Source organism: Melospiza melodia, chromosome 5 (assembly GCF_035770615.1).
Source record: "Melospiza melodia melodia isolate bMelMel2 chromosome 5, bMelMel2.pri, whole genome shotgun sequence".
Lineage (NCBI taxonomy): Eukaryota > Metazoa > Chordata > Aves > Passeriformes > Passerellidae > Melospiza > Melospiza melodia.
The window spans coordinates 22,940,822-22,968,550 of NC_086198.1; the positions used below are offsets into that span (position 1 = coordinate 22,940,822).

A 27,729-nucleotide genomic window follows, 5' to 3' on the forward strand; every position below is an offset into this window, starting at 1 on the left:
ATAAGAGGTTCAACCTTTTAAACTCAACTTGAAATTCATGCTGCAAAGTTAACTCCTCAACACTTTACTCCATGTTTTTCCACACTGAGGAACACTCAAACTCTAGTTATTGTTATCCAGCTTTACAAATACAGTCATGGATCTTTCCAGAAGCACACATTTTCTACAAGTGGCTGTACAATGCCCACAATTTGCCCCACTAGTATTTTGCAACTCACTAAGATATTGTACAATGATGACCCAAGTTTCACCATCTAGAAAATATAGGATTTGAAGAGAAAAAAATATACTGAAATTTAAGAAAAAAAATGTATTTTAGAAGAGAGTTCCCACCTGCTTTTCAGTGTTGTCACTGGGAAGCTGAGGGAGGATGATAAACCTAATGTATTTACCAAGCTCTGTGTGAACACTTTCTCAGACTTCCCAGCTGACTCTCACAGGTCAGCTTCAGGTCAAGAACATTTTAATGTCAGAACACTTGTATATTATTAATGACACACCTACCTTCTGCCTCCAGCATTAACATTTCCACTATGTTCCATAACTCTTAAAATCCTCCTTCTCCACCTGATGAATACTTACAGCAAAAATCAAAGTTTTCCAAGATAAAAACTAATGGAAACATGAGGCTCATCCCTGCAAGCTAACATTTCCTGCAAGCCGTGAATACTCTGCTGTCAACCTTTGGGCAAGGGGTTTTAACACTGCAAGAACCAAGGAATAGTGAAACATGAGTCTGTCAGACTCAGTCTTGTGTCCTGAAAACCCATGAGAATTTAGATTAATAAGCTATGGGAAGACTAATCAAAATAATTCTGGAAGTGGGTTGCAAGGGAAACAGATTGCAAAAACAGCCCAAGAAAAATGTCTGGCAAAGAAGCAAGCCAAAGACACCTCTCTATTTTTTACATATGCTAGCTTGTACTTAACAGACACGCCTGAAATTCCATGGAGAACAGCTCCTACCACACAGTGCAGTCTTATTTTATCAAATCAGGTGTGTGTATGGAAAACAAACAAGTTCCTGGGGAACCAGCCAGGAGGCTTGAGGAGGACACACAAGGCTCCAGTGCCAGTGCAAACTTTATTCAGAGCTCACAAAAGGCTCCTCAGACTTACCCAGTCTCCTGGTGAACAAAAGCACCGTGGAAATTGGGGGGGAAAAAAAACCAGAAAAAGCGAGTAGTAATTTCTCCTCCTATGATGGAGGAAGTGGGTCCAAGTCACACTTGATATAAGCACCAGTTTTTCAGAGACCAGGCTGAATGCATTTTAGAGGCATTTTAAGAAATTTGCACTAGAAACTCCTTTTGAGTGTATTTAGAGGTTTTGATGCTTCTTCCTCCCTCAAAAACCCCAAACTCACAAAAAACCAACTAACCAAAACCAACCAAAACCCCAATAAACCAAAAACACCCCAAAAAGCCAACCAACAGAAACCCAAGAAAACAAAAAAAAAAATAGATAAGAAAAACACATGATCTGGAGTTATAAATGCCTAAACCTCCCTCCATCCTTCCATGGCAATTCCTATTCAATGCTGTCCAGAATTTCTTCACACAAACTTTAAAGAAGCTAATAATGGAGATGATATTATCAGCCAAAGGAGGACCTACTAAATAACTGAAAAGGAATTGAGCTTGCTGTCATGTAACTTCTAAGAGCAGTAAGGTGATAATAAGGGCCAAGTTACATGGACTTTCTCAACCAGGTTCAAGAGATTTGGCTGGACCTTCTCCTCACGCAAGCCCAAGATAGTGGCTATCCATCTGTAAAAATAAGTAGTTGAGCCAGAGCTCAGTCTGGTACATCAGTGTTTTACCAATAGTTCTGTGGCTATAAATGATGGTTTAAGTATTTTGTTAAACTAACTTGCTCTGCTGTCCAGAACAACTGTGGAAGTAGGGCACAGGTCTCCTGTGGTGTCAGGAAATCTGCTGACAGGACAGGCCAGGTAGTATCTAAGGGACATCTTTCTCCAGATAGCCACGAATTCCGTGACCTGGATCTCAGATCTTATTTGTTTGTCAAACAAGTCATGTGCTACATTTTGTCCGGTATCAAAATACACAATAGCTGAAAAAACATATAGGAAACCAGAAAAGGGCAGGTATGAAAATGACAACAAAACTCCATGAACAAGGGAAATACAGATGGCTTTTTGCAAGGGTTTTCTGGTGTAAAAATAGAGAAACAGAAGCCAAGAAGCACTAAGTGCTGACCTTATCCCTACTACAAGCCCAGTGTTTATATTTCGTCTTAACCTAACAGTGCTCCAGTATCTTGCTAGAAAGAAGAAAAACAAAATAAAGTAATAGAAAGAAAGAGCAGAGAAAATCATCTGGGTGGAGGTATTTCTGTATCAAATTACAGGGAGGGAGTGTGTAACCCCTCTGTAAGCAGTGCTCTATACACAGAAATAACTCAAAGTACCTTTCAGAGTATGTATTCTGTCAGAGTTAACATCAGTGCTTATCTCACAAGGTGAGATTACCATTTTTTAAAGGAATTGAATGTAGCAAAGTATCAGGAAGATAAACAAAAAGCCATGCCAAAAACAAAAGGGCTGTCAACACCCATTCTTGCTAGTGTTTCCCAAAATTTTCCAGTGTTTCTGCCTTGACATTTAATTTTAAGGCAGAGCTCCAATTCTTGGTCATGCGAGACATTAAATACATCATTTCCTGTGCTGCATATGTGTTGTTTGTTAGAAAACATGCAAGCCCCATAAACTCAAGGCCATCCCTGTTGCCATTAGGATGAAACACTCAGCTTAGTGCAAGACCGCATAGCTGTTGCACACCCCCAAGAAATCCCATTACAGAGGAGTCTGGCGGGGAAGAAAACGTGTGGATGCTCACCACCACTTCAGGGCAGTTACTAAGCCAGAAAAAGGTCAAGCACTCTGGCAGCAACCCAGTACAGAACAGTTTAAGACAGCCAGCTTTTTGGAGCAGAGACAGTGAAGTGAGAGGGATAAAGGGAAATATATCTGGAGGAACCTTACTGCAGAAGAGAATCAACACCCTACTTTTGTTATAGCTATAACCTTCCTGAGTCTGTCCCCAGAGATAATGCAAAGAAGCCTAAGCTACCTTGGTAAATTAGATGCATTACCTTTTCATTGAAGGTATGAAAGATATAAAAGAGCCAGAGAACTCCAAAGCAGTTTATTACTTGGCTTTCTTGGTTGAGCCAAACAGCCCTAGTTCTATCTGAACCAGTTAGTGTACTGCATTCTGTTGTATATTTTCTCTTTAGTTATAGGACGTAAGATTTCAGCTCTCCTTTCTTATCAGCTATTTTATTGTGGAATAAAGTGAGCTGCCATTTAAAACAACTTTTCAGCATTACATACATTTACATATCACAGTATGTCACTAGATGGATTTTAATGCAAAGACATTTTAATACCTAGCTTCACACTCAATGGGTACATTTCTCTCAAATCTACTATTTTTTTCCTGACATAATTGATTAGTTTTGCTTGATCTTTGCTGAAATTCAGTAACAATATGTAGTTGCTGACACAACATTTATCTTCTTTTCCTACATGTTTCTCAAGTCATACAGCAAAGGCTGTGGTCCTTTATTCAACAGGACAAGACAGCACAAAGTTTCATTTCTTCAGCTCCATCTACCGGTAACCTCTCCTTCCTTACCAGTGCAGCAGCTCAGGAATAAGGATGTCAATATGGGAACCAGAAATCATTACCTTCATTTGTTCTATGCTGTCTTCAGGACAACACTGGCTATTCCTGCAAAAATCCTTTTTAAAATGCAGTTTTATGCAGAGTGTTCTCAGACTAAATGTACTGCTATATCACGTGTCCCAGATTTTAGGTCATATCCTGTTTGGGATGTCCCTAACAGCCTGGAAATGATCATCTTCCTTTAGCACCTTATGCCACAGCCTTGTTGCAGCAACCTGAACAACCAGGATAACCTGGCTACTACAACAGTTTAAGAGAAAATTCACTTTTCACAAGTTTAAAGGTTACCTTTAAAACCCCCTAAAAATCCATGCATGTTTATTTCAAGCCGTTCAACCTCAATCTTGATATATATCCAATACTGAAATAGTCTTTTGGACAGGCTTATATGGTCTCTGTACTCCCAGTGTACCTTCTGACTCCCTGGCACATCTCTCTCCAGCTCTGTCAGATGGAAGAAAAAAACAGATTAAGCTCCTCCAAAACTGGACCTCAGCTGTGGAAGAATGAAACCAGTTCTCCATTGTTTCCTGCCTTTTCCAACACACAGCCCCACGTACTTGTAAGGGACAGCAACTGAATGGAGACACTCTGGGAATCCCAACACCGAATGCATCTCCAAAATAAATTTTCAACATCAGGAGAGCTTCCCCCATACAGTGAGCAAACAATGGACAAACAGAAAGCCAGTTACAGATTCAGGAAGGAGAAAGTTTCCATTAATGTAATAACCTATTTTCACTTGCCATAAACAATGCACATTAGTGAGTGAAGGAAAAAAGAAAAGAGAAGTCAGAGAATTTGTTTTCACTGTACTAAAGTATCACCAAACAAACACCACAGCTAAAGGATAGAGTCTTGCTGATGACATAGCTTGGGCTTCACCTGTAGTGCAGACAGGTATCAGAACTCCTCAAGAGGTTCTCTCTTTCAATGTGTACATAAAAGGTTTTCTAGTAATTACTCAGTGGCAAAAATAAAATTGGTATTTTAAGTTGTATTATATCACCACAATTCTGTCAATGTTCCTTTTTTAATCTTTTTTAAGTGGATATGCTACAAGTTAGAAATTTTGATACAAATAAAGTTAGTTTTGTGTCTTACAAACTACTATTTCCCCTCCCTGAGGTTAGGGCTACTTTAATCTTCTCTAGAGACTGAGGTCACCTTGGAAGCCATGAAAGAGAAGAAAAAGAACTAATACTTGTTACTCAACATGAGTTCCTACATCAAGTGGATCTCAGCTCTACTTATAGTTGGGCCTTATCCATAGAAGGGTCCAACTCTTGTGAAAATATAAATAGGTAGAAGAAAACCCATAGATTATTTCTTCCTTAGCACAATTTAATACACACTGCCCTGTAAAATAACCAAGCAGACTCCTGCCTGTGCAGCTGAAGTCATAAAATGAGCTTTCCGCTGAAGCAAGCACTAACATTGCTGTGGTCAGGAAAGGAGAACAAACAGTCCTGTGCACTGAACAGAATCAGCACTGGAACAAAGAGCCGAGACAGCAAATAATTTTTAAAACAGTCACTTGCTGGCCTGCATGCCAGTTATTTGATTTCATACATTCAAAGTGAGCTTTAAAAAAAATAAACTAACGTGACGCTTAGTTGCTCAAGGAACTGTGGCAAATAATTCACCCACACAGAAGTTTCAAGCCAGGATCTCTTGTTCTTCTCTGGCTGCCTCTGTAGGGTGATACTGTCTCCCTCAGAGGCTCCTGACACAACACAAGCATCACCATGCATTTAGAGGGCACTTGAAGCCAGTGAGGAAAGGAAACTTCTGCTTTAGTATGGCGGACTTGCACAAACACCATCAGCAGGTCCAGGGTGCACAGAGATGAAAGCAGCAGGGTTTGGAGCTGGTAACCTCATGTCAAAGACCAGGACAGGCACAAGCATGCAGACAACAGAAATGTGCTCTGAAGGAGTAGCCAGCTCCCTGTGAGCCCTAAGTGCCAACCACACACCACACCTGGACAATACCTCTTGCTCTTTGGCAACTCCAGAGCACCTGTGGACTTCCTGGAGGGCGCGCTGGCCGGCAGGGCAGGCTTTGCAACAGGCGTGACGAGCAGCGCATCCAGCAGCGAGCGGTAGGCACTAGGCTCCTGCAGTCTAGCAGGCGCGTAAAAAGACCCCACAAACAAAGGAGGTGACCACATGAAGTTCGGGACGGCTGGGACCACAGGCAACCCAAAAGCCCTTACGAAAAGCATATCTGGAGAAAATGAACCCAGGAAAAGCGATGCAGGAATTGTGTCTAAACAGGCAGCCCACAAAGTGGAGGCTGCACAATTCAGGGGAGGTATAAGAAAACCCACTAAGGTGTGAGAAGTGTGTTCTTTGTATATTTTTACCATTAATAAAGTAAAATTTTAAAAAATGAGAAAATGTTTTCATCCTTTTTAGTTTTCTGATTTTGTTTATGCCTTCTAAAGCACATAATTTATTAGCATCTTAGAGCATCTATCTAATTTAGAAATACCCAAATAATACCCAAAATATGGGTATTATTGCCTATTAAAAAGTATTTTACCGATATGAATGGATGATCGAAAAACTTGTCAAAATGTTTCCTCTAAGCAAGCCTTTATAAAAAGCAATGCAGTAAAGATTTAGATGGAACTCAGCAAGCTATTGTTTTCAAGCATCAAAAAGTTCCTCAAAATTACAGATTATTCTTTGTCACTCACGTAACACAAATGTTATTTACAGTTAATTTACTAACTGAACTGTAAAACAGGTATCATGAGGAACAGAATGGTGGAATTACTCACCAAGTTCAGAGCAGCTAAGCTATAAATAGGGCATGGGAGCTTTGGACATATTCTAATGACTTGCCCAGTATTGTGACACAGCCTATTGATTTCACAACCCTGCCAGGGACCAATTATTCTTGTGTGAACTGGAACCCCCTTAAACCAAACCTATAAAACATTCCTTTTGAAGTTGATGTCTACCTGGCCCGGGCAGCAATAGCAGCAGACACTGCAGCAGCAGCCATGCTCTTAATTTTTGATCTCTGCTCGAAAGGAGAAAGAGCTGGAGGAGGAGAAGGTCCAAGGATCGGCAGATTTCCCGAAGGATCTTCCAGTGTTACTTTTGCAGCACAGAAGCTTTGAGCCAATGCAGGAGAAAACAGAGAAAGTAGGAAAGATTGACAGAGATACAGTACAACACCAGACCACATTAACCACTGGAGAGTTATGGAAGTTTCCAGCTCACAGAGACATCAGGCAATGTGTGAGCGACTTGAATACTAATATAGAGAACAGCAATTTTGATTTCACCCACAAATAAAACTATTCCCTCATCAAGTGTGCATTTAGCACCTGTCAGCCTTTAAATTCCTCATCACAGACTGCCTCACATGCCTGGATCATTCCCACAGAGCGAGGGCCCAGAACTCTCCACATGGATCCATTTAAGTCTCCATGGTGCAGACAGAATTAGCCATGAAGATTATTCACCTTGTCCTCTTTTTCATAATAAACAGTAAACATAGAAAACTGGAATATTTAGTGATATAATTTCTGCAGGGCCACCCTTACAAAATTCAGTGTGTAACCCCCTTTTATTTTGGTCTACTTATTTTACAGGTGGAAATGCATTTGAACAGAAAAAAAACAAAAAGTGAAAATCCAAGGGTCCTAAATAACTCGAATAATTTCTAACCTCTAACTTGGGTTCTTATTTTAAAATTTCAAGATTATCCACTGAATTGCTGTGTATTTTTTTAAATAACTAGAAAGACGAACAGAACACTCTAAATACCTACAGAACAATATACCATTACCCAGATTTAAATGCAAAACCAGTGTCTGAATACCTTGCTTACACCTAGAAGCCTGCTGTAGATATACCTTAAAATATTTACCTTGTATGACTTACAGATGATTTAGACTGAAAGCTTGAGATTTTATTAAAAGAATTTGTTTCACAAGTAGGCAGAGATGCTTCATGCCTGCCCAAAAGCAGCAAGAGAAGAGAAGTCATTAATCAAGCACTTATTACACCTCTGGCAATACTAACTAAAGGTCAGGAGTTAATTTAATTTGTTTTTCCTAAAGCTATCCTTACCCATAAACAAACAAACCAAACGGGTATGTTTTTTTCAGGTATCCTGTAGTGTTCATTACTGAGGGAAACACTTTCTCTCCCTATTGGTAAATACTTATATTCTGGATGTCGTCCCATGATTACACAAGTTAAAGCTTGTATTCTCCTCCAAAAACTTTGGGCTACTGGATAATTTAAAAACAAACATTTTGTAGCTAGGGTGACTATATTCTCCTCGCGCAACCAACTTCCGCCAACAGAACCCAACTCAATCTCCTACCCATGACTGCTTTTCCTCCTTGATCAAAAGGCTACTTTAATTTTTAAATTATCTTTAGAAGTTTTGCCTAAAAGCTACTTGAATTTCTAATTACTATATAAATTGCTACAGCACTATGAGGGTCAGGAAACCCTTGAGCTGCTCCATCTGGACAGCATCATCATCAAAAAAAGAATCAGGTGCAACTGTATGGCTTTAAACCTAAAGAGAGACTTAGACTAGGTATTAGGAAGGAATTCTTCACCATGAGGATGGTGAGGCACTGGAAAACATTGCCCAGAGAAGCTGTGGACACCCCAACCCTGGAAACGTTCACCTCCAGGTTGGATGGGGCCCCAAGCAATCTAGTCTAGTGGGAGGCATCCCTGCCCATGACAGGAGCATTTGAATTAAATGATCCTTAAGGTCCCTTGCAAACCAAATCAAACTCTGTGATTCAATGTGCCTAAAACTGCAGTTTCTGACTGCACCTTTCTCACACAGCTGGCTCAGATGTACCTGGCAGGGGCAGGAGGCAGCCCGAGGGCTGTTCCCACAGGCAGGGCTGGAGAAGGCAGCCCCCCAGCTGGGTGAGCAGGCAGGGGGAACTCGGTGGTCTGTGTGGCCACTGCACACATCTTGGGGACAGCAGGTGCTTCGTCCGCTGGCAGAGAGCTTGCTGCATCTGGAGCAGGCACCGTTATCTTCCTAGTTGGTGTTAATTTCATGAGTAATTATAATGAGACAATATACAGAGAAGAAACTTCTCATTTGATTAAAAATACATAATAGCAATGGCCAACTCTTTCTAGCTGGTTTTCTTGCATCTGTAATTCTTGCATATTCTGTAGGAACCAAATACTCATGCCCTGGGAATCACACCATGATGAAAACAATTTTTGGAGGCATTTTTACAGCTAAAGCTTGAGCACTTGTTTAACCACAAACCCAAACTATTTGGGTAGTTACTTAAAAGATAATAAACTTGAACAAGAGCACAATCAGTATGCAAGAAACTACCTAGTGTCAGGAGAAGACACTTCAGACACAGAGGCTACTTGGCTGCTGGAATTTAAAACCTGAACAACTGAAGGGCTGATGAGGTGTGCACTTGCCTAAGACTTCCAAAAGGTTCTCAAACAAAGATTCTATATAATAATAGAAAGAAGAAGGACAAGTAGATTCACCACAAGAGAGCAATATTTCTCCCCTACATTTTGCTTCCTCTTGCTTGTCATCACACCGAAACAACCATAAAAACTCTTGACAGTTTTAGTACAGTCAGCCTGAGACCTCCTCTTCTCCCAAACTACAATTTCTGCAGAGAATGTTCCTGGCTGTCTCCTTATGAGAAAGTGCACAACAAAAATCAAGGCTAATACCTATTATTACTTATTACTAAGCCTTTGTATTTATATCAGGAATAATTCCATTGAAAGAAAATATAAAAGTAGATCTGCATGACTGTAAAAGGCATGTCTATAAAATACAATCTAAAGACCTGCTGGCATCACATCTGTTTAATATTAGTTACATACTTTCTCTGGAAGTGCCAGATTCTGTGGTTTACATGGTCTAATGCTGCCAGGATTACTTCTTGAGATGACTTTTTGGAACCTTCTGGAAAGGCTGTCATTGCTCTTAAGTATTTTACTGTTATTTTACTGTTAAACTTACAGGAGGACATCACATACATGAAATAGAGTAATAAATAATACACTATAACTTACAGTAGTTGGTTATATAGACATACAACTATTTAAGACTTTCAATAAAGAACTAAAACTACAATAAAAAAGCATTATGAGGTCTACCTTATAAGTAGCTCACTTAACTTTAGTCTAGAAATCAAATCCAGATCCTCCATACGTTTCACAGCAAGGTTTCTCCTTCTTGGTGGTTAAGTAGTGGCTGATAAAATTTACAGAGCTTCAGCCAAGAAAAGATGGAGCCCATTCGGAAAATAGAGGCAAGTCCTTGACAACAAATTCAAGGCTTCAGTAGCAAGAGCAAGTCTACTCACCCTTGGATGGCCCAATTTTGCTTTACTAAAAGCCTGACATGGCACTCATGAATTGCTCCATGCAGCTTTCCAATAGCTGCCATTTTACTAAAAAAGGGATTTGAAGACCAGATTTGCTGTATTTTCCACTCAAAAGAGCAGTATTAAAGCAGCAGCATCTGCTCAGTAACATCATATAAATATCAACTGTAACTGCTACACTGATGACCTCTCAGTTCAGGGGAGAATCCAGACTACACATCTGCATCAAATAACCATCATCAAATTGTTCTCCTTCCCACACTCAATGCTACACCTTCCCTCGACAGCTCTGCAGAAGCTGCTCCAATTTCTGCCCTTCTTGAGCAGAAAATTCTTACCATCTACCTTTTTATTTATAAAAATACTTAGGATCTCATCCTGAACCAATAGTTGGAACATAGCTGCTTTTCAGATTTCGCATTTTAAAGCTACTCTCTTGTTAGGTTAATTTTGCCATACAACAACATTTAGAGATATAGGTCTTGAGTAAGATTAGATTTAAATTTCTTTTGCCTGGATTCAAAGGCAGAGCTAGGATTTAGACAAGACTCCTTGGTACTCAGAACACAGTAGCTGCAGTGGTATCTGCAAGGCATCTACAGCTCAGCAGAATCATAAAATAGTCTGGATTGGAAGGGACCTTAAAGGTCAGCTACTTCCAACCCTCCTGCTGTGGGCAGGGACAGCTTTCACTAGACTTTGCCCAGAGCTCCATCCAACCTGGCCTTGCACACATCCATGGATGGGGCAAGTAGGTGTAATCATACTGAAGTTTCACTGGTAGACATGAAAATCAATTACTGAAGCAGTACTTTTTTCAACTGCCTTTTTCATCCCAGGTTTTCTGCTTAAAAAATAAAATCGTCTTGTCATATCTTCTGTGTGTATTTTTCATCTTTGTTGATCTAAGAGAATTTGCTGCTGAAAACATCACAACCAAATCTTCTTTACTGTATTGGCTCAAGCCAAATGTCACCATGAAAGATCTCACCAGCCCATCAGCCTCCATCCCATCCTAAACTCATGTTAGCTCATGAACATACCTGCTTCTGCCACACAACAAAAATGCCCTCAAAAGACAACATAATAGACTTCTATTTGGATGTCAGACTTCCTCTTCTCTCAATTAGCTGAGAACACTACTTTAAAGGTTTAAAACTGGTCAGTTCCAAGTCTTATTATTAGTTTTCCAACAGCAGAAAGCCCACACAGGTGTAGGCAACAGTGTATTCCATGAATGTCTGTCTAAGGCCTGGCAGGACCAGGCACTGTTCATTTAATTCTCATTTTTACAGGAACAGCTTTGTTTCATGTTATGACTTTGTGCTTGTGCATGCTACCTGGAACTCAAAAACTCTGGCACAATGTAAGATAAACCATGAGAAAATGTTATTGACCCTCAGTAACAGTAACAATCAATCACCCTCCAAAGTACTGTTGCTCTCGTCTACCTAAAATTACTGTTCCTGTCTAGTACTCACAAATTACCTCCAAAGCACCAGCAATTCACCAAGGTAAGTGCCAGTAAAACTATCCAGGGCCAGTGACAGGAAATTTGCCAAATCATATCCTAGTCTTCTGTGATTGCATCACAGCACAACACTGTGCTATAAATTAAATAACCCACATTTTAGAAAATTACTTTTATATTTCTAAATCCATGTTCACTTTTGACTTGTTGAGACCATTAAAAAGTTACTCCAAGTTATATGGTGGACACCCACTGACAGCATACACACACTAAATATTGCATCTTATTTTAATTAGTATCCACAAGACTGTTCATTAATTTCCTCGTTTTTATCTAATTTTTCTCCTTCCCCCTCCTACCATTTCCAGGAAAATCCCTAGTCACAGCGGCTTAATGAAGTTTATTTTAAGTGAATGACAAACAACCCTCTCTCCTGCAAGGCAGACAAACCCAGGCTAGAAGAGGACAGACTGTAAACTGAATCAAAACCCCTGTGAATGATTTACCTCGCAGGAGCAGCAATATGTTCAGAAAGTCTGGGAGAGGGGACACTGCCAGGGCAGGAATCTGCTATCAGCAAAAGAGCAGCTGCAGGTTCTGGTCTAGCACTGTTTTCACTCCATTCACAGTAAAAAACACCCAAGTGAAGACACACAGAGAAAGAGATTTTTAATCCACATTAAAATAGTATGCAGAAGAGGAAACAATGTGTGTGAAAGCGTTAGCAAACTGAGAAGAAAAAAGAACCCAAACCCCAAAAAACCTCCAAAAAGACCATGAAATCTATAGTAAAATAAAACTGAGAGGTAAAAAATGATGCAAAACACACTTAAGGAGTATCACACTTCCAGTGAAGGCTGAGAATGTCGTTGCTGCTTTAAAACTCAGAAGGCCAAGTAGTATTGGACATTTACAAAGATGGAACACATTAATTTGGGATTATATTTTGTGATAGAAAACAACTTTAGAAAATACTTAAAGTGACACAAGTGCTAGTGGGATTCACACCAAAGCTTTGTACGCTTTTTGCTACAACTTCTTGGTGGGGTTAGTTTTGTGAACATTACACTATGTATTTCTCAATATTTTTCATATTCTTGCTGTGATTCAGTTGTTATAGCAAAAAAAAAAAAATCTAAAAAATGTTCTCTTAAAGAACTACTTGAAGAAAAGCACCTGCCAGACTGTAAAACACACAAAAAAAAGTGAACTACAAGGTAGAGAGCAAACACAGCAATGCATTTGAGCAGACTAAATTAGCCACAGGGGCAGGCATTCCTGCCTTTTTTTTTCTTATGTTAGTATGCAGAATTAAGTATCTTATTAGAACAGGGACCCTTAAGAGCTGAAAATTATTGAACAGATTTAAAAATGACCAGGGAGCAGACCTCAAAGGTGGTAAAGGTGTGGATGGAAATTCTGGTGCAGGCGGCATCTCCAAAGTCGGGGTAACTATGGATTTTTTATCAATATTAATACAGGTATCCTGGCTTCCTGCTCCATCAGGTAGATCTGCAGCTAGGCTTTACATATTTTTATGACATAGGGGAGAGAAAAGTAAATACATGATTTTATGACAGATTGTTTCAAGACTGACTGAGAGTAGGACAAATATTTTCCAGTCACTGTGGATCAACTAAACTACAAATCTGGAAAATCATCACTCAGGACAATGAACTGACTTTGCAATTTAAGGCTAAAACCAAATCCAGAGCTGGTTGCTCAAAAGGAGATGGTTAAAAGTGAACATTTAAAACAAACACCCTGGAAATAGGGTACTGCAGAAATAGAAACAATCTAAACCACATAAACTTTATACTAAGGCTAGACACTGCCTAAGTTTTAAGTAACTGATTTAAAAGCTGCAATCTATACATTTCAGTGAGGGCCTTCTCTTTCTATATCCTATCTTTCCAGCTGCTGCAGAGAAAAATCTATTTTATCCAAACAAAAATCCCTAGTGGGTTACAGTTTAGAAATAAACAATAGTAAAAACCACACAGAACATCTGTTTTGGACAATGCCTGCCAGAAAAGCTGAATATTAATAAATTGGGATATTTTACTGAAGATTGCTGATGAAAGAGAAGTTTCCATTTCATTACCACATTGATATATCTAGGAGATCTCTAAAGCTCATTGATTTATATAAAAAACACTCATAATATGTTTTCAAAGATCAGACATATGCTGGGAATCAGACATGAAACAGGGCATGTTTGTCAGATACAAATGAAAAAGTGGTCCATTTTTGAGAACAGTAAGAAAACATCCAAAATTGAATGCCAATAAGATCTGTGCAATGGGGATATTGGGAGAAGAGATGACATCTTTCAAGCAATAAATGAAATTAATTTCATGCATTCATAAACTACTTCTGGAAATAGTGGTGTTTTCACAATGAATTTATAGAAAACTAATAATTTGGCTGTCTCTCTCAAACTACTTTCATATCCTTGAAAGATAGACTCTATGACTATGTTTACTCAAAACAGAGGCTTCTATTATTTTGATTATTTAGAGAGCGTTTATTCTTTTTCTCACTACAGCAACTCACCCTTCAAAAGGATAAGAGCTGGTAAGATAGACAAACATAATGGTAAGTTTAATAACAATATGAAAATATTCTCATTACCTAGGGACATCTCCAGAACATAAAAATACCTGAAGGTCAAACCATTTTGCCCTTAAAAAGAAACCTTTACAGAGAATCTAAGTGATAACCTTTCCAACATTTCACAGTTTTCATTACATTGATGGTCTCTGAAATGCTCACATTTCGTTCTGTTCATGAAGAAATTATATAAGCCCAGCAGAACAATTTAAATACACTACTTCACATTCCCAGTTTAATATGCAGTACTCAATAATCAAATTATTATATTGTGGTGTATGTGCACTCAGTAACACACTTGGGTTTAGTAACACAGTACTCACTGCCATGTTACGTGATGGATGGGCATGGAAATTAAACTGATTGGCATTTCTCATCCAAACACTCTTTTGTGAAATTATTGAAGTGAATGTTTTCCCTTACTGTCCCTAAGGAGTTAACCTAAAAAGTGTGTAAGAGGTGACATCCCTTGGGCTATCATTACCAGGGCAAATCTGTGCAGTGTTAGGCATCCACATTGGTGACTGTTAGTGCTAGATAACTTATCTATTACCTGAAGTCTCCATTTTCTGTTTGTCTTTTCCTAAAGATAAAATGACAAATATCATAAGCTACTGCTGTACTGTATAGCAGCATAAACCATGTGAAAAGGAAAATCAAACTTAAAATGGTTCCAAAGGTCCTCTCAAATTCTGACATTTTGCAAGGAAAGAGAAACAACCCTGCCAAGTCTTCTGTAGAAGCATCTGTTCACAGGACCAATTCCATCAGAGGAGCATGTAGGTCAGCTGCAGACACCCAAACCAATTGCAATGGTTCTCACTGAGCAGTTGGGAGGAACTGGGCTTTTACATGTGCTTCACAATCACCTTTGTTTGAGGTCTCAAATGTTATCTGGTTCAAAAAGCACTGCAAAAGTTGACAGCGAGCTTTACTTCATATAATTCTTACTCCCCCAAGGGTCAACCATTTTATTGATTCCTGCAAACCTCGTGTCAATTTCAACAACACAAACACGTACCCCATTTTTAAGATGGTAAGGAAGTAAAATACTGGGATAGTTTTAAACAATTCAGAATGTTTCTACTATGCATCAGGGATTTAATTGTTTCTCTCTCTACAGGCTGTGAAGGTGCCACGAAATGTCAGCCCCATGCAAGAGAAGGAGTCCAAGAGACTCAAAAGAAAAACAGACAGAGCTAAGATAAAAGCAACTTTTATTAAAATACTCTCCAAGCTTCAAAATGCATAAATTAATGGATGTGTAGCTACTATAATACATTATTTTACATGAGAACCACAGGGCTGTGAAGCTTTCATAAACACAAGAAAGCCCATAAGCTTCACTCTGTAAATAAATAAATACTACTGTCTAATCTTGTCCCTGCTAGATGATGTGTTGAAGCTCTTACACAGCAACATTCTGCTCAATTATTGTTTTTTAAGTTTTCCAAAACATGAACATATTACTAGTCTAAGCAGCAGAATCTTTATATTGAGCTTTCACTTCAACTCAAAACATTGGAAAATATTTTTTGAATTTTTCTTTTCTTTGCTTAAAAGCAGTCTGTCTTCTTGCTGCACTTTGTAAAACATTTACAACCACTCTGAAACTGACCTGCTGAAAATCTAATGAAATCCAAGACAATTTTTCCTGGTAAGTACGATTAAATAGGTGCATACAATCCCCTCTTCATCTTCTTCCCCCAGCCCCAGAATCAAGGTAACACAATTTCTTATTCATTTGATCAAAATTTTCTGCTTTCTAACAGCCTACAGTAACTCAAACTCAGCAATGCAAATGACTTCTTTCAGTCAGAAAAAAGAACTGAAACAGCCATCTCCTCCCCCACACTGGGAGATTCAGCCACCCAAGTTGTTAAGTTTTAAATATGTATTTTTTTGTCAACTAATGATTAGCACAAAAACATTTCATCTCATTTTTTACACATCAGTAGGAAAGTGTTAGAAAAGTATAGAAAAGGCTAGAATTTCTCTCGCAGAAAGGCTACTGAAACGTTTTCTTTTTTCTTTTTTTTTCTTTTTTTTTTTTTTTTTTTTTTGCAAAGCAGATGGAAAAGAAGAAAGGAAGAAAGTGTTTTTATTTTGCTTTTGCAACTTGGGTAAAATCACTGGACATTAAGAACACGTGCTGAGACTTCATGGTGCCAGTCACGTAATTTTGTATATTTGGGGCTAAGGACGTGGATGGGAACCTTTTCCCTGTGGAAAGAAGTGATAGAAGAAAAATAAGAAAGAAAGAAAGTTTGTCTTAAGCAGTTTCACAAGTGAGCATGCAAACTCCATGCACTATCACATTGTCTTCCTCTCTGTCAAAAAGCTGGATCCAGTGTTAGTCAAAGCCAGTAAAGACAGTCTCACTGACTTCAAGAACCATTAGATTTAGCCAAAGGTTGGTGCTCCCTTTGAACACTGCTTATCCCAAAGCAAGGAGACAGCTGACCCTCACTTGCAGCCAGAACAGCAATACCTCCCAGCTATGTCTTGCAATCAGATCCACACTCAAAATCAAAAATGCACGATGAGAATTGCAAAAGGAAAACACAAGCTGACCTCGTACAGGCAACCAAACCGGTTCAAGTTTACAGAAAATCTCTACACAAACTCCTGCACAAACATTACTACTGGACTGCACCAACAACATTTACAAAGGTTTGTCTATGGAGAACAAGATCTTGATTTTGACATGCTGAAGTAAAAGGCAAAAAGGGGAGGAACATTTTAAAAACACCCAGATGTCACACAAGTGCACCAAACATTACAAGTTAAGAATTAAAACATGCAATGTATTAAAGTAATAAAAATGTAAACTCACTTAGTCTTCTTCCCAGCTTCATTTTCTGGTTCTTTCACTGAAATGAAACAGAAATTTTTATTTTCTAGGGCACTAGAGACACTGTACCACAACACTGACATTCTCTGCTGTGCCAATGCATTCACTACAGCAGCAAATTAAAGCAAGGCTCGTTAGGATTCTTTGATTCTAAATCCGCCCCAATGGACAGGAGTTATGTCCATGAACTTCAAGAGCCCCTTTGCTAGTAGGACTGCTGAAAAGTGGCTCTGCTGATCTCTGTCCTTCCCCCTGGCCCACTCCCCATGCTGGCATTGTGGAAGGTGATTTGAGAAGGTGAAGTTGAATGGAAGTTAAGAGGTATTTCTTTTGGATGAACATCCAGTGGGTTGATATCAGGTGATAATCCAAGCGTCTGTTTGCAGCCAGGCTATTTCCCACCAAGGTTCTAGAGGTCTGCACAAGGGATAATGCAAAATTCCCAGTCCTGATTTTAAGGCTGGCAAATCTAGTTGCAGTAATTTTCTTACAGCATTTGTCAACATGATAAATTCATCTTTACTGGATAACATGTTATTTGATGTTCAGGCCCCATACTCTGCCCGTACAAGGACTGATGAAGGGAACTGAACACAGGACCACAGAACAATCAAGTCCAAAGTCAGAATATTTATCACAAACGGACAATAACCCTTATTTTGGGAAATGTTATCACTGGCTTCTAGAAATAGCTGATTTAATCAAATCTCCCCCTGGAGAGGAGGCCAATTTCCTCAATGCCTTCATTATTGCAGCTCGACCTCAAAAAAGCTGAAGAATGAGAGCTCAAAGCCCCTGACAGCACTTCTGGTGGCCTTCACACAAAAACACAAATCTCAGGCAGTGACTTATGGCTGACAGCATAACATGAAATTGCAGTTTTAGCATAAAATCATATGACTGGAAATGACCTTCACCACATCACCCGTTCCACTCCACCAATATATGTAATCACACCACAGCATAAGTAGAGGGTGGAAACATAACCCAGGGATAAACTGAGGAGCTATGGATTTATGCTTCTGATTGGTTACATCATTGCAAATCACATACTTTTGCATGACAGACAAAGACTTCCCACATGCCAGAAAACACCTGATTTTTCTGAAGCTCTAAATTTGCTCAGGAATGTAGCCATTTTGGTGATACAGGGGGGAAAGAAACAACAAATATGAATCTTTCAATATCTTTGGGAGTAGAAATGGAAATTTTAGGATTTATCTAGAATGTTTTAATTCAGCTCAATCCAAAATAATGTCCAGCAATGCATATAGCCTGAACTACTTAGTAACGGAAGGGTTTAACTTTATTATCTATTTCAGAGTAACATTTAGAGGGAAATATTTTAGAATAATATTTCCCTTTCTCTCTCTCCCCTGAGCCCCAGCTTTAAAAACGCAGTGTGTGCAGGGGAATGGCCCAGGCGCCCCGGGGCACTCACTGTGATCCGTGCCGGTGATCTGGGCGAGGATGCGGAAGGAGCGGCTCTGGGTGGTGCCGGTGCGCGGGTGCCAGTCCTCGGTGTCCTCGATCAGCCGCTTCTTGCTGGCGTCGCTGTGCGTGGGCGTGTGGTAGAACTCCGTGTAGGTGTCCACGATGTGCTTCCGTGGGGGGCTGCGCCAGGGACAGACACGGCGGTGAGTGCCAGGCTGCACACAGCACCTCGCTTCACACCAGCTACAAAGGCACGGGGGCGATGCAGAAGGGCAGCAGCCGAGGCCCAGCTAAACACAGATGCAGTTTTCTGAACCAAACACACCTTTTACAATTACTCTAACCCCTGAAATAACCCTCTGAAATATTTCTCCTTGTTTCACTGACGGAACACGCGAAACAGTAAAAGACGGCATTATCAAGACATCTACACGTTTAGACTTTTACCGTTTGGGTGGGTTTTTCCTTGGAGGCGACAGAGTAAGACAGCAAGAGAAAGTTTTCCCAGCGTGAACAGGAAAAGGAAAAAAAGAAAAGAAGAAAAAGTCAGAAAGCTGAAATGAAACAGAAATGTAGCTAATTATTCTAATTAGTTTTGCAAGAAAAGGGCACTAAAATCTAAATAAATAGCCATATTCTACTTCAACTACTAAAACCACTGCACAGAATTCACATACTTTGATTAAACTCATGGTGATTTCCCTATAGGGATGAGAGGGAAATTTGTTTTGTTAAAGCAGAGTAGTCTACCTAGATCAGATCAGGTGCCCCTTGACAAATTCTCCCTTTAGCTCCAGAGAGGCACAGCACAGATCTGTGCACGTGCAAGGACCACCCAGTACATCCCACGCTGTTTGCACTTGGCAAAGCCTAGGTCAGAACCAGGCCATCTGAAAGCATACATGGCCATGTTCTCAGGCATAATGAGGAGCTATCCTCTTTGAAAGAAAAGCAGTGGGGTAATTGTTCCACCTGGAAACTTTCCCTACAGTAACCTACAGACTACTATCAATCCTTCCACTAGCATGACTTTCAAGAGTACAGGATCTAAAAGCATTGATTCCATTAAGTGATGTAAAGAATGTGTCAATTTGGGAAACTTGGGGAAAGGGAACAGAAGACTCAAACTACATAAATTATTCCTAAGTTCTACAGTTGTTAGTCCAAAGCATTAATCTCTAAGACCTGCTAAAGTGTACATTTATTTTTTACACAATTTACAGGAGGAAAACTGTGAAAAACTAGCTCCTAGGACATAAAATTTCTAATAAAACCAACCAAACTTCAGAAGTCACTTTTATTTTTGACACTACCTCCTCACTGTACTTTAATGGTTCAAAGTAATTCTGGGGAAGAAATGTGGAAAATGAGTGAGGAATTATGTTAACTGTTAACAAGTAAGAATCAGGCCCATTAAATGGAATGCATTAGTAAAAACTTAAGCTTTAAAAATATTTAATACTTGAAAGAATGTGAAAGGTACAGTACAAAATTAAATCAAAAGATTTAATTTCTTGACACACAACATTAGTGAAGAGCATGTATCACATGTCAAAGTTGATAATAGAGAAAGAGGTATAGAAACAAAGGCAATGGCAATTTCAGGATGGAGAACAGAGAAATATGGAGTAAAGCATCTTAAACAGTTAATAGCAAAAATGAAATGAGAAAGTTAAAGCAGTAATTAAAGGTGTGGAAATACATGAAAACTTTATGATTTATGTGCAGTTTACTGAATTCTAGCAAGTACCCCAGTGAAATAAGCAGTCTTTCACATTTGTTATATACCAAAGTGGTATAAAGAAAAAAATCCCACTGACTTCTCTGGTCCTACTGGTCTCCTTTGTAAGGCTTAAGAGTCTACTAGTAATGACTCACTGAGGCAACAAGGTGGTGCCAGACACAAAGGAAACCTCAGTGAGACAGGATCTCTCTTAACTCAGCCTTGAGGCAAGGGGAGAAGAGAGAAGCCAATAAAACCTCAATGATTTATTGTCCTAATATGCACAAATCACAGTATATGGACATCAGTTTTCTTTTCCTGCATCAATTCAGAATCCAGCCCTTCATTCCACAGTTCTAAAAGCAATTTTATCTTTATACTGTATTTAATCATGTACTAGTTGTATTACCAACACCAATGAACCAAGAATTGCACCAAGAATTTATCAGTACACACAAACACCACACAAATGTTTTGTAGAATAAAAATGAGCTGCAAAATGTAGCAGTGGAGAGCAAAGTCACATCATGTCCAATGCAGATAAAATAATGTATTATACTGAGAAAAGCTGAAGCTGTTTGCAAAATTTAAATATGTAGCTCTGTAAGAGCTGAAATTTTGCAAAACCAGAATAACATGCTGGTTATTCCAATAGGAAAAATAACCATAATTCAAGTCCAGTGCTGTTGATACTAACTTTGTCGCTGCTGCTATCTGCAAGGGAAAAAAAAGTATTTGATGTGTTAATTAATTCTTTGCTTCTTAAAATAGTACAGGAGTTTCCAAATCCAAGCTCTGGTAAAGCCATGTATCACATAAGTCAAACTTACAAACATAAGAGAACCTATAAGAGAAAATCTTAGTCCAGCTGAACTTTAACTGAGTGAAGTCTGTGGACATCTTACCTGTTTTAAGCAGCAGGCACATCTTCATGCAAGAGCAGGCAAAAAGGTCTTGATAAAAGTGCAAATGCACATAGGCTAGTGAAGGCAAATTGCTCGCTTTCTAAGGCAGAACTAAACAAGGGAAATTAAACTTCCTTTCCCATCCTGAAGTCAAATAGTTTATATCCTGAATGTTTTTCGAGGGAAGCCAAGAGGAAGGGAGGAAATTGTGAGTATAACAAGGTGCATGTCTAAAGAACTGCATTTGCTAAGCAATGCCATCTATGAACAATGTACAAGTTGTTTTTTGCATGTTTTGAGAAAATGAATCAAACAAGCCACAGAAACAAAACGGAATTCATTTCAGACTGATCAATTATTCCAACCTTCAATGTTTGTGATATTTTATAGATGTAATTGATACCATTTTCAGTTGGGAAATATTCAAGCATCACTGCAGAAAGTTAACTTTTCTAGGTAAAATTCAGTAGTGTAGCAGCAGACCAATATAACTACCTTAGTGGGTTTGTCCACTCGTTTTTGGTTTGTGCCTTAGGACTGCAGGACACTTAGCCCAAACACCATATTGTAAGAAGGACTGCAATATAAAGTGGGTTTTTACAAAACTGAAATGTTTACAAACTTTTCTAAACTAGATCCACAAGGCTGACAGTGAGAGAGGGATTTCCTCACCTCTCAGCTGTGATTATTCATCCTCTTTGATGGCATTATTCATCCTGTTAGTAAGGTAGGGCACATAGAAGTGTTCACCCAGTCATCCCATCTTGATTGTAAAGTGCTTACTCTGTGCCTGCAGCACTTCCTTCCAGGAGACTTAATTTTGTTGCTATTGTTCCTCTTTTTCAGTACTAATTGCTGCTTTTGAATACTCCTTACACAGTTATTTGCTAAAACAGTATTCCTGGAAAGATAAGAGAGGGTTTGCCAAGTGTATTCAACAACTGCACCAGCAGTGAACAAGTCCTTGGGATCTCTCAATTTCAACCCATTTTTGCAGAGTGGATTCCTGCCATCATCTGTTTAAGAAAGGGCTGGAAGTCACCATGGCTACAGTGCAATATAAAATGCATAGGGGCTGCACTATAAGTCCACACATGGAAAATATTCATACTACAATATAAAGGGAATAAGAACCTAAAGAAGTAGGGTTTTTTTTTATCCCATAAGAAACTCAACTCAAACTGCAATTCAGTCAGTATTTTAGTTGGCATGGATGTTTATGTCTCTGTAGGGTTCTTCATATACTTTCTACACTAAAAGAATATCAGAGAAGAGAGGCACAAGGCCTATTCTTCCAGTCTCTTTCTTTTGTGGGATGGAAAATAGTAACCACAGCTTTTAGCTTTTAAGCCCAGGTTTCACATTCTTAAAACTGAAGAGAAACCTACAGCTACAATCCTGCCCTTTTTATTACTTAATTCAACTGCTGGTCACAGAGGCCAACTAGCATGGGACTGCTCATGCCCAGCCTCCTCCTCTCCCACAAGCACAGCAGGCACTGGGAACCAGTCTCTGAGGTGCTACAGCTCCCAAACTCTGCCCAGGAATTTCTGGGAGAATCCAAAGCAATGCCAGACAAAATCTTGCTGCAGGTGTGAGTTCCCAGGACTGCTGCTGGGCTCAATTCAGTTTACTAATCTTTTGTTTACTAGTCTAGATGCTACACTAGATAAAGCCTTTTATGTCTCTAACAGTCCCTTAAATGTTGAGTCTCTGATGCCCACTTCGTCATAAACAATTACTTGAATAAGGAAATTACTCATGTTTTAAATCTGCATTGCTTGTTTGGGGTGAAGGTCAAATTTAAAGTTGAGGTATTTATATTATAGCACTGCAAAAAAACCCACTTAACCCTATCAGCTTCCTAGAAAACATCTTAAAGCTTCTCCTGTGCTGTGCAGAGAATTAGTGAGATATCTGTCTCTTTGCCTCCATTCTGGGACATTTTTCTACTGGTTCTGCCAGGGTCACAGTTGTTCTTCCAAAGCGTCTCATTCCCGGCCATCACAGCACCCACTGACCCTTCTTGACAGACTGCTCTGCATTTTTGAGTGCCTGCTGCTTTCAGTCACTGTATTGGGTGTCAAAATACACAGTGAGACTGGACATTGAAATTAACACCAGGCTTGTTGTAAGGTCCAGAACGTGGTGATAGAACACATCATGTAAAGCATTCCACGGTCCTTGTTCAATTTAGCTGTGACACTCTATAAACTGACATGTCACTCGGGAGAAAAACCATCACCAAAAGTCTAGCTGGTGTCCTTTGAAGCATCACTTTTAAAATAATTTCTGAGGAGTAAACAACTCCTCCAAGCTGTGTTTTCCTCGGCCCTCAAACAAGCCCGGCTTTTTTCCTGTGAGGAAAGACCCTCACAGCAAAAAACGAAATCCCACCTACCCATTTTGCTGTTTACTCTCCCCCTGGTTGTCTCTGCCTCCTCGTCGCGGCCCCTCGGCTGCGTCCTGGGCGCCGTCGGCGGCGCCGTGCTGCCGTGGGACAGGAACTGCAGGTTTAGGAGCGGCCGGCGCAGGCGGCCAGGGCTCAGCGTTAGGCTTGGCGTTAGCATGCACTCCAGCCTGCGCCGGCGTGAAGGCGGAGGACGGTGATGGGATGGAGGTGACCTTGGAGGAGGTTACAGCTCCAAACGGCCTCGGTGTCTTATTGAAAGCCACGCTGGCTGTGGCAGTGGCTTTGGGTGCGACAGCAGAGGCAATGGGCACAGGCTTAACTACTTCGGTAGGTTCTGCCTACGTGGGATGAAAAACAAAACAGAGACACACAAAACCACGGCAAACACATGCACATTCCTCAGCAGGGAGTTTTAGCTGCTCTCGGGGCAGATGACCCACCTGGCATGAAGCACAGAAGCAAGCTTTACCAAGAGCGCAGCCGTGAAATGTATGGGAAAACAACCTGAGCCGTGCATCTCAGGAGAGGGAACGATCCCAACATGCACAATCAATATGGAATTCCACAACACTAGCTCCTCTTGCCATATCCAAAACAGACACTCCACAAATCAAACTCACAAGAAACTGAAAAACCGCTCTGTTGCAAAACCCAGCGGGTAAGTCATGTGGAAAAAACCAGAGCTTTGTAGAAAAATCCACATTCCATGTCTCAAACCCAATTTGAGATATGCACGTTCCCCATACACAAATGGAATGTGCAAGTGCTCACACATTGATCTGCTGCTAAGACCTTTAAGAGCAGAAGCAGAGCACATTGATACTCCCCAAAGTCTCCACACACCCATGTCAGATTATACATTCAAGAAACCTGATTTTCTTATTTGCTTAGGGTTCTGTGCTGGGAACTACGTTTTAACATTGTTGTCCCCAAACTGTGGCCTTTAAAGGTCATGGTCAGCAGAACAGTAATGTACTACAAATTAATTATGTCCACTGCAGAGGCTTTTCAAGTACTGGCTATTTATAAGTATTTTCAAGTTTGCAAACAGCATTTTTATCAGAAAGAGGATTTTCAAACTGTTGCATAGAATAAAAAATTTAGAAGAATTCAGGAACAAGTAATTCTCCAGGGCTTTAACAAAAATGAGGGGACTTATTCTCTGAAATTGCAGTATTTGGATAGGCTTCTCTCAAATTCCAGGAAAGATTTCAGTGTCCATTAAAATAAACAAATCCCCACAAAAAATTTTAAAAATCAGTGCCAAAAAATTCTACCTGCTTGTTTCTCTCTTAGGTACAGAGGGAAAACATCAGCAATATCTTAAAAAAAAGGTTCCAAGAGCTGGAGAATAACATTTATTCACCTTTTTTTTTCTTTTTGATAATCATTTCCAGCCCTCTCTATTATTTTTTAGGAGGGGGAAAAAAGTAATCAAAGATCCAAATGCTGCAATACTCTCAATGCAACAATGGAAAACAAGCACATTATACTGAAAGTCTGAATGCCGGTGCTTATCCACAAGAGGGTTTGACAGATGGGTAACAGTTAGTGCCACATGCTACATTTCTTGGTTCTGATGATGAACATACCTTTGTCACATGAAAATGATCAGGTTTTTGTATAGAAGACACTCTGGAAAAGAAAAAACAAACATAATTGTAAAAATATTTTTTAATGTTTAAGCATTTCACTGTTCACCACATCCATCCATCCATCCATAAAATATTTAATTTTGTTTCCTCTATAGGAAACAAGAAGTATTCAAGTTAAATCTACAACACTGTTGTTAATACAACAAAAAGGCAAAACTGAACTAATTAATTTCAGATACAATGTTAGGAAATCTAGCATCTAGCATTAAGTACTATTAGATTTATAAATTCATAATTCTATATCTTCACTTCAGAGACTTCAACTCAAACTGCTTTCTGTTCTTCATTCTTTCACAAGAAACTGTCACATAATTTCACAGCTCTCATCAATTTATCAATCTATCAGTATTTATATTTTAAATAGTGCATAACCCATATACAGGCCTAAAACAGAACACTTCCTTTTAGAATAACATGAATCCTCCCAAAGAACTTGGCAAGTTAAATCATACAGAAAATTTTTACACAGTCATTGGTTTTCAAAAATAAGGTTAATGTCACCACAATTCTATAGTAGATGGCAAAAAAATCTCTTCCAAACAATGGGCACATTGAGACTACTGGGGGTGGGAAGGAAAGGAAGTATGGCAATGGAAAGGATTAAGAAGATAAAGAATTGACAGATTTTGTTATATCTAAATTGAAAGTATATTTGCATATACTTATATGCAGAAATGCACACACGCACTAAAATTAAAAAAAATATTAAAAATCCAGCAAAAAATCTGATACAGTAACATTTTGTTTGCAAACATTGCTGCTGGTACACTTGAGTGTTTTCATGCTGTTCTCATAGAAAATTGGATTTTTGACACATTTTCTGAATATGGTTTTGGACAACTGCAGCTGAGTTCTCATTTCCAAAAGAAAATTTGCTAGGGAGGCAAAAAGGTTCATTTAACTGGAAATCAGCTAACAGATGCTACAATTTTAAAACCTCTTCTACTGCATAAACCAGCTTTTCAGTTTTTACCAGAAAAACATGGACAGCTACAATTGAATTAGGTACACTTGTTCCTTTTAACAACTCTTTTTTAAAATTTTTCATTCTGTCTTCTTCTTTTTTTTTTTCCCTTAACTGTTTTGTTCACAATGTTTATTCCTTCCCTCAAATTCATTTGGCCTCAGGCCTCATCAGATCCCAGCAGCAGGAATCCTGATGCAAGTTCAGTATCTACCTTCCAAAAAAGGGAAATATATATATAATCCAGGTGCCATGCTGACAGGAGGGAGAAAAAAAAATTAAAAAAGAAGGAAAAAATAAAGGAAAAAATGCATAGCATGAGAAGATGATGTTCTGCACTTGGCTTCCCCACTCGTGCATGGCTGCTGACACACATTATGTGCACATCAACAGCAATTCTCAACAGAGAGAGGGTTTTGTCTGCTCTGGGGAACAGGTCCCTTTTCCCCTTTCCCACAGAGTGTGCAGCCTATGAAAGCCTGACCTCTGGCCCCTCACAGCGCTGGGGTGCATCATTAATCACTCCTAATTGCAGAGTTGTCAATTTGCAGCAACAAAAGCAACAAGAAGGGAGAAAATAATGCCAATACATATGGAAACATTTCTTTCTTAAGACCATCTCTACCTTACGTATAGTTGTTCATTTTTAATATAGTAACTTGAAATGTTTTATGTATCTATTAAGCTGGACCAATAGGAAGAATTAGGAAGATATGGACTATTCAAAGCCAACTCCCACATTTCACACTTGAGGAAAAAAATCTTCTCTTTGCTAATGCTGGACTTTTGTTTAAGTCACATAAAAGGAACATAATTATTTTTCTTTGTTTTTTACAAAATAATAAAATTTGAGTTTGGAATGGATTACACTGCCTCTATAGTCATCAACACAGCACTGAGCAAAAATGATTTCATGCCACTATTACCAGATGATCAGAAGACATACTTTTCAAAATTCATTTTCAAAAATATCATACAAAAAGAAAAAAAAAGGTGGGGAAAAAAAATCTTGATAACCAAAATGTTCACGATGTTCCTTTCAAACAGACAGACAATGTAACATTTTCCCCACAAACATAGTTGAACCAAGGACATAAATTTGTGTGCCCCAGACATACTGAAAACAGTTTAACTTGGCCTTGTTGACTTCAGACCATAATCAGACTAAAAAAATCTGTGATTTATCCCATATTGTAAAAGGAAAATGCTCACCCAGCAAACTGAGCTACCAAGATCATAATGTGAAAAATGTGTGGTGGTTAGACAAGACAGTACAAAAGGAAATGCACATTTCAAGCTGAAAAGCAAAACACATTCAACACACACATTTAAGGAAATCCTTCCTTCAGGGCTATTTCCCACAATATTTTCATAGATATCACTGAACAGCACAGCCAGAAAGTAATTAAACTGAAGAATCATGCATATTCCTTAGCTGTTAGCACTTCACTCACCACCTAGCAATTAAACATATTAGGATTTCATGCAGGTTTGATCCCACTGAATGTATGAATAACTGATGATAAAGGTTTTCAGACTGAGATGACACACTTGCCCTGTTACTACTTACTAGAAAAAGCAGGATGGCTTGAAGCATGGTATTTTCTGAAT

The 27,729-nt window shown here is 39.2% G+C and overlaps 1 protein-coding gene across 12 annotated transcripts in view; it reads right to left on the reverse strand.

Moving 5' to 3' along the window:
* The window catches only part of PDLIM5 (PDZ and LIM domain 5), a 139,364-nt gene that overhangs the window by 30,787 nt on the left and 80,848 nt on the right, over positions 1-27,729 (reverse strand). For 4 of the 12 annotated variants that reach the window (XM_063156592.1, XM_063156589.1, XM_063156590.1 and 1 more), the window contains exons 4-15: positions 25,092-25,134; positions 23,488-23,837; positions 18,906-18,923; positions 18,466-18,638; positions 17,007-17,043; positions 14,724-14,753; positions 12,946-13,080; positions 12,064-12,174; positions 8,562-8,750; positions 7,602-7,688; positions 6,685-6,840; positions 5,708-5,839 (exon numbers count right to left, since the gene is read on the reverse strand). In XM_063156592.1, coding sequence (XP_063012662.1) covers positions 5,708-5,839; positions 6,685-6,840; positions 7,602-7,688; positions 8,562-8,750; positions 12,064-12,174; positions 12,946-13,080; positions 14,724-14,753; positions 17,007-17,043; positions 18,466-18,638; positions 18,906-18,923; positions 23,488-23,837; positions 25,092-25,134 — 1,461 coding nt within the window. Of the gene's footprint in view, positions 1-5,707; positions 5,840-6,684; positions 6,841-7,601; positions 7,689-8,561; positions 8,751-12,063; positions 12,175-12,945; positions 13,081-14,723; positions 14,754-15,370; positions 16,394-17,006; positions 17,044-18,465; positions 18,639-18,905; positions 18,924-20,878; positions 20,896-23,487; positions 23,838-25,091; positions 25,135-27,729 lie in introns of those variants that run through there. The other 8 variants (XM_063156596.1, XM_063156594.1, XM_063156593.1 and 5 more) reach the window with 8 other exon arrangements.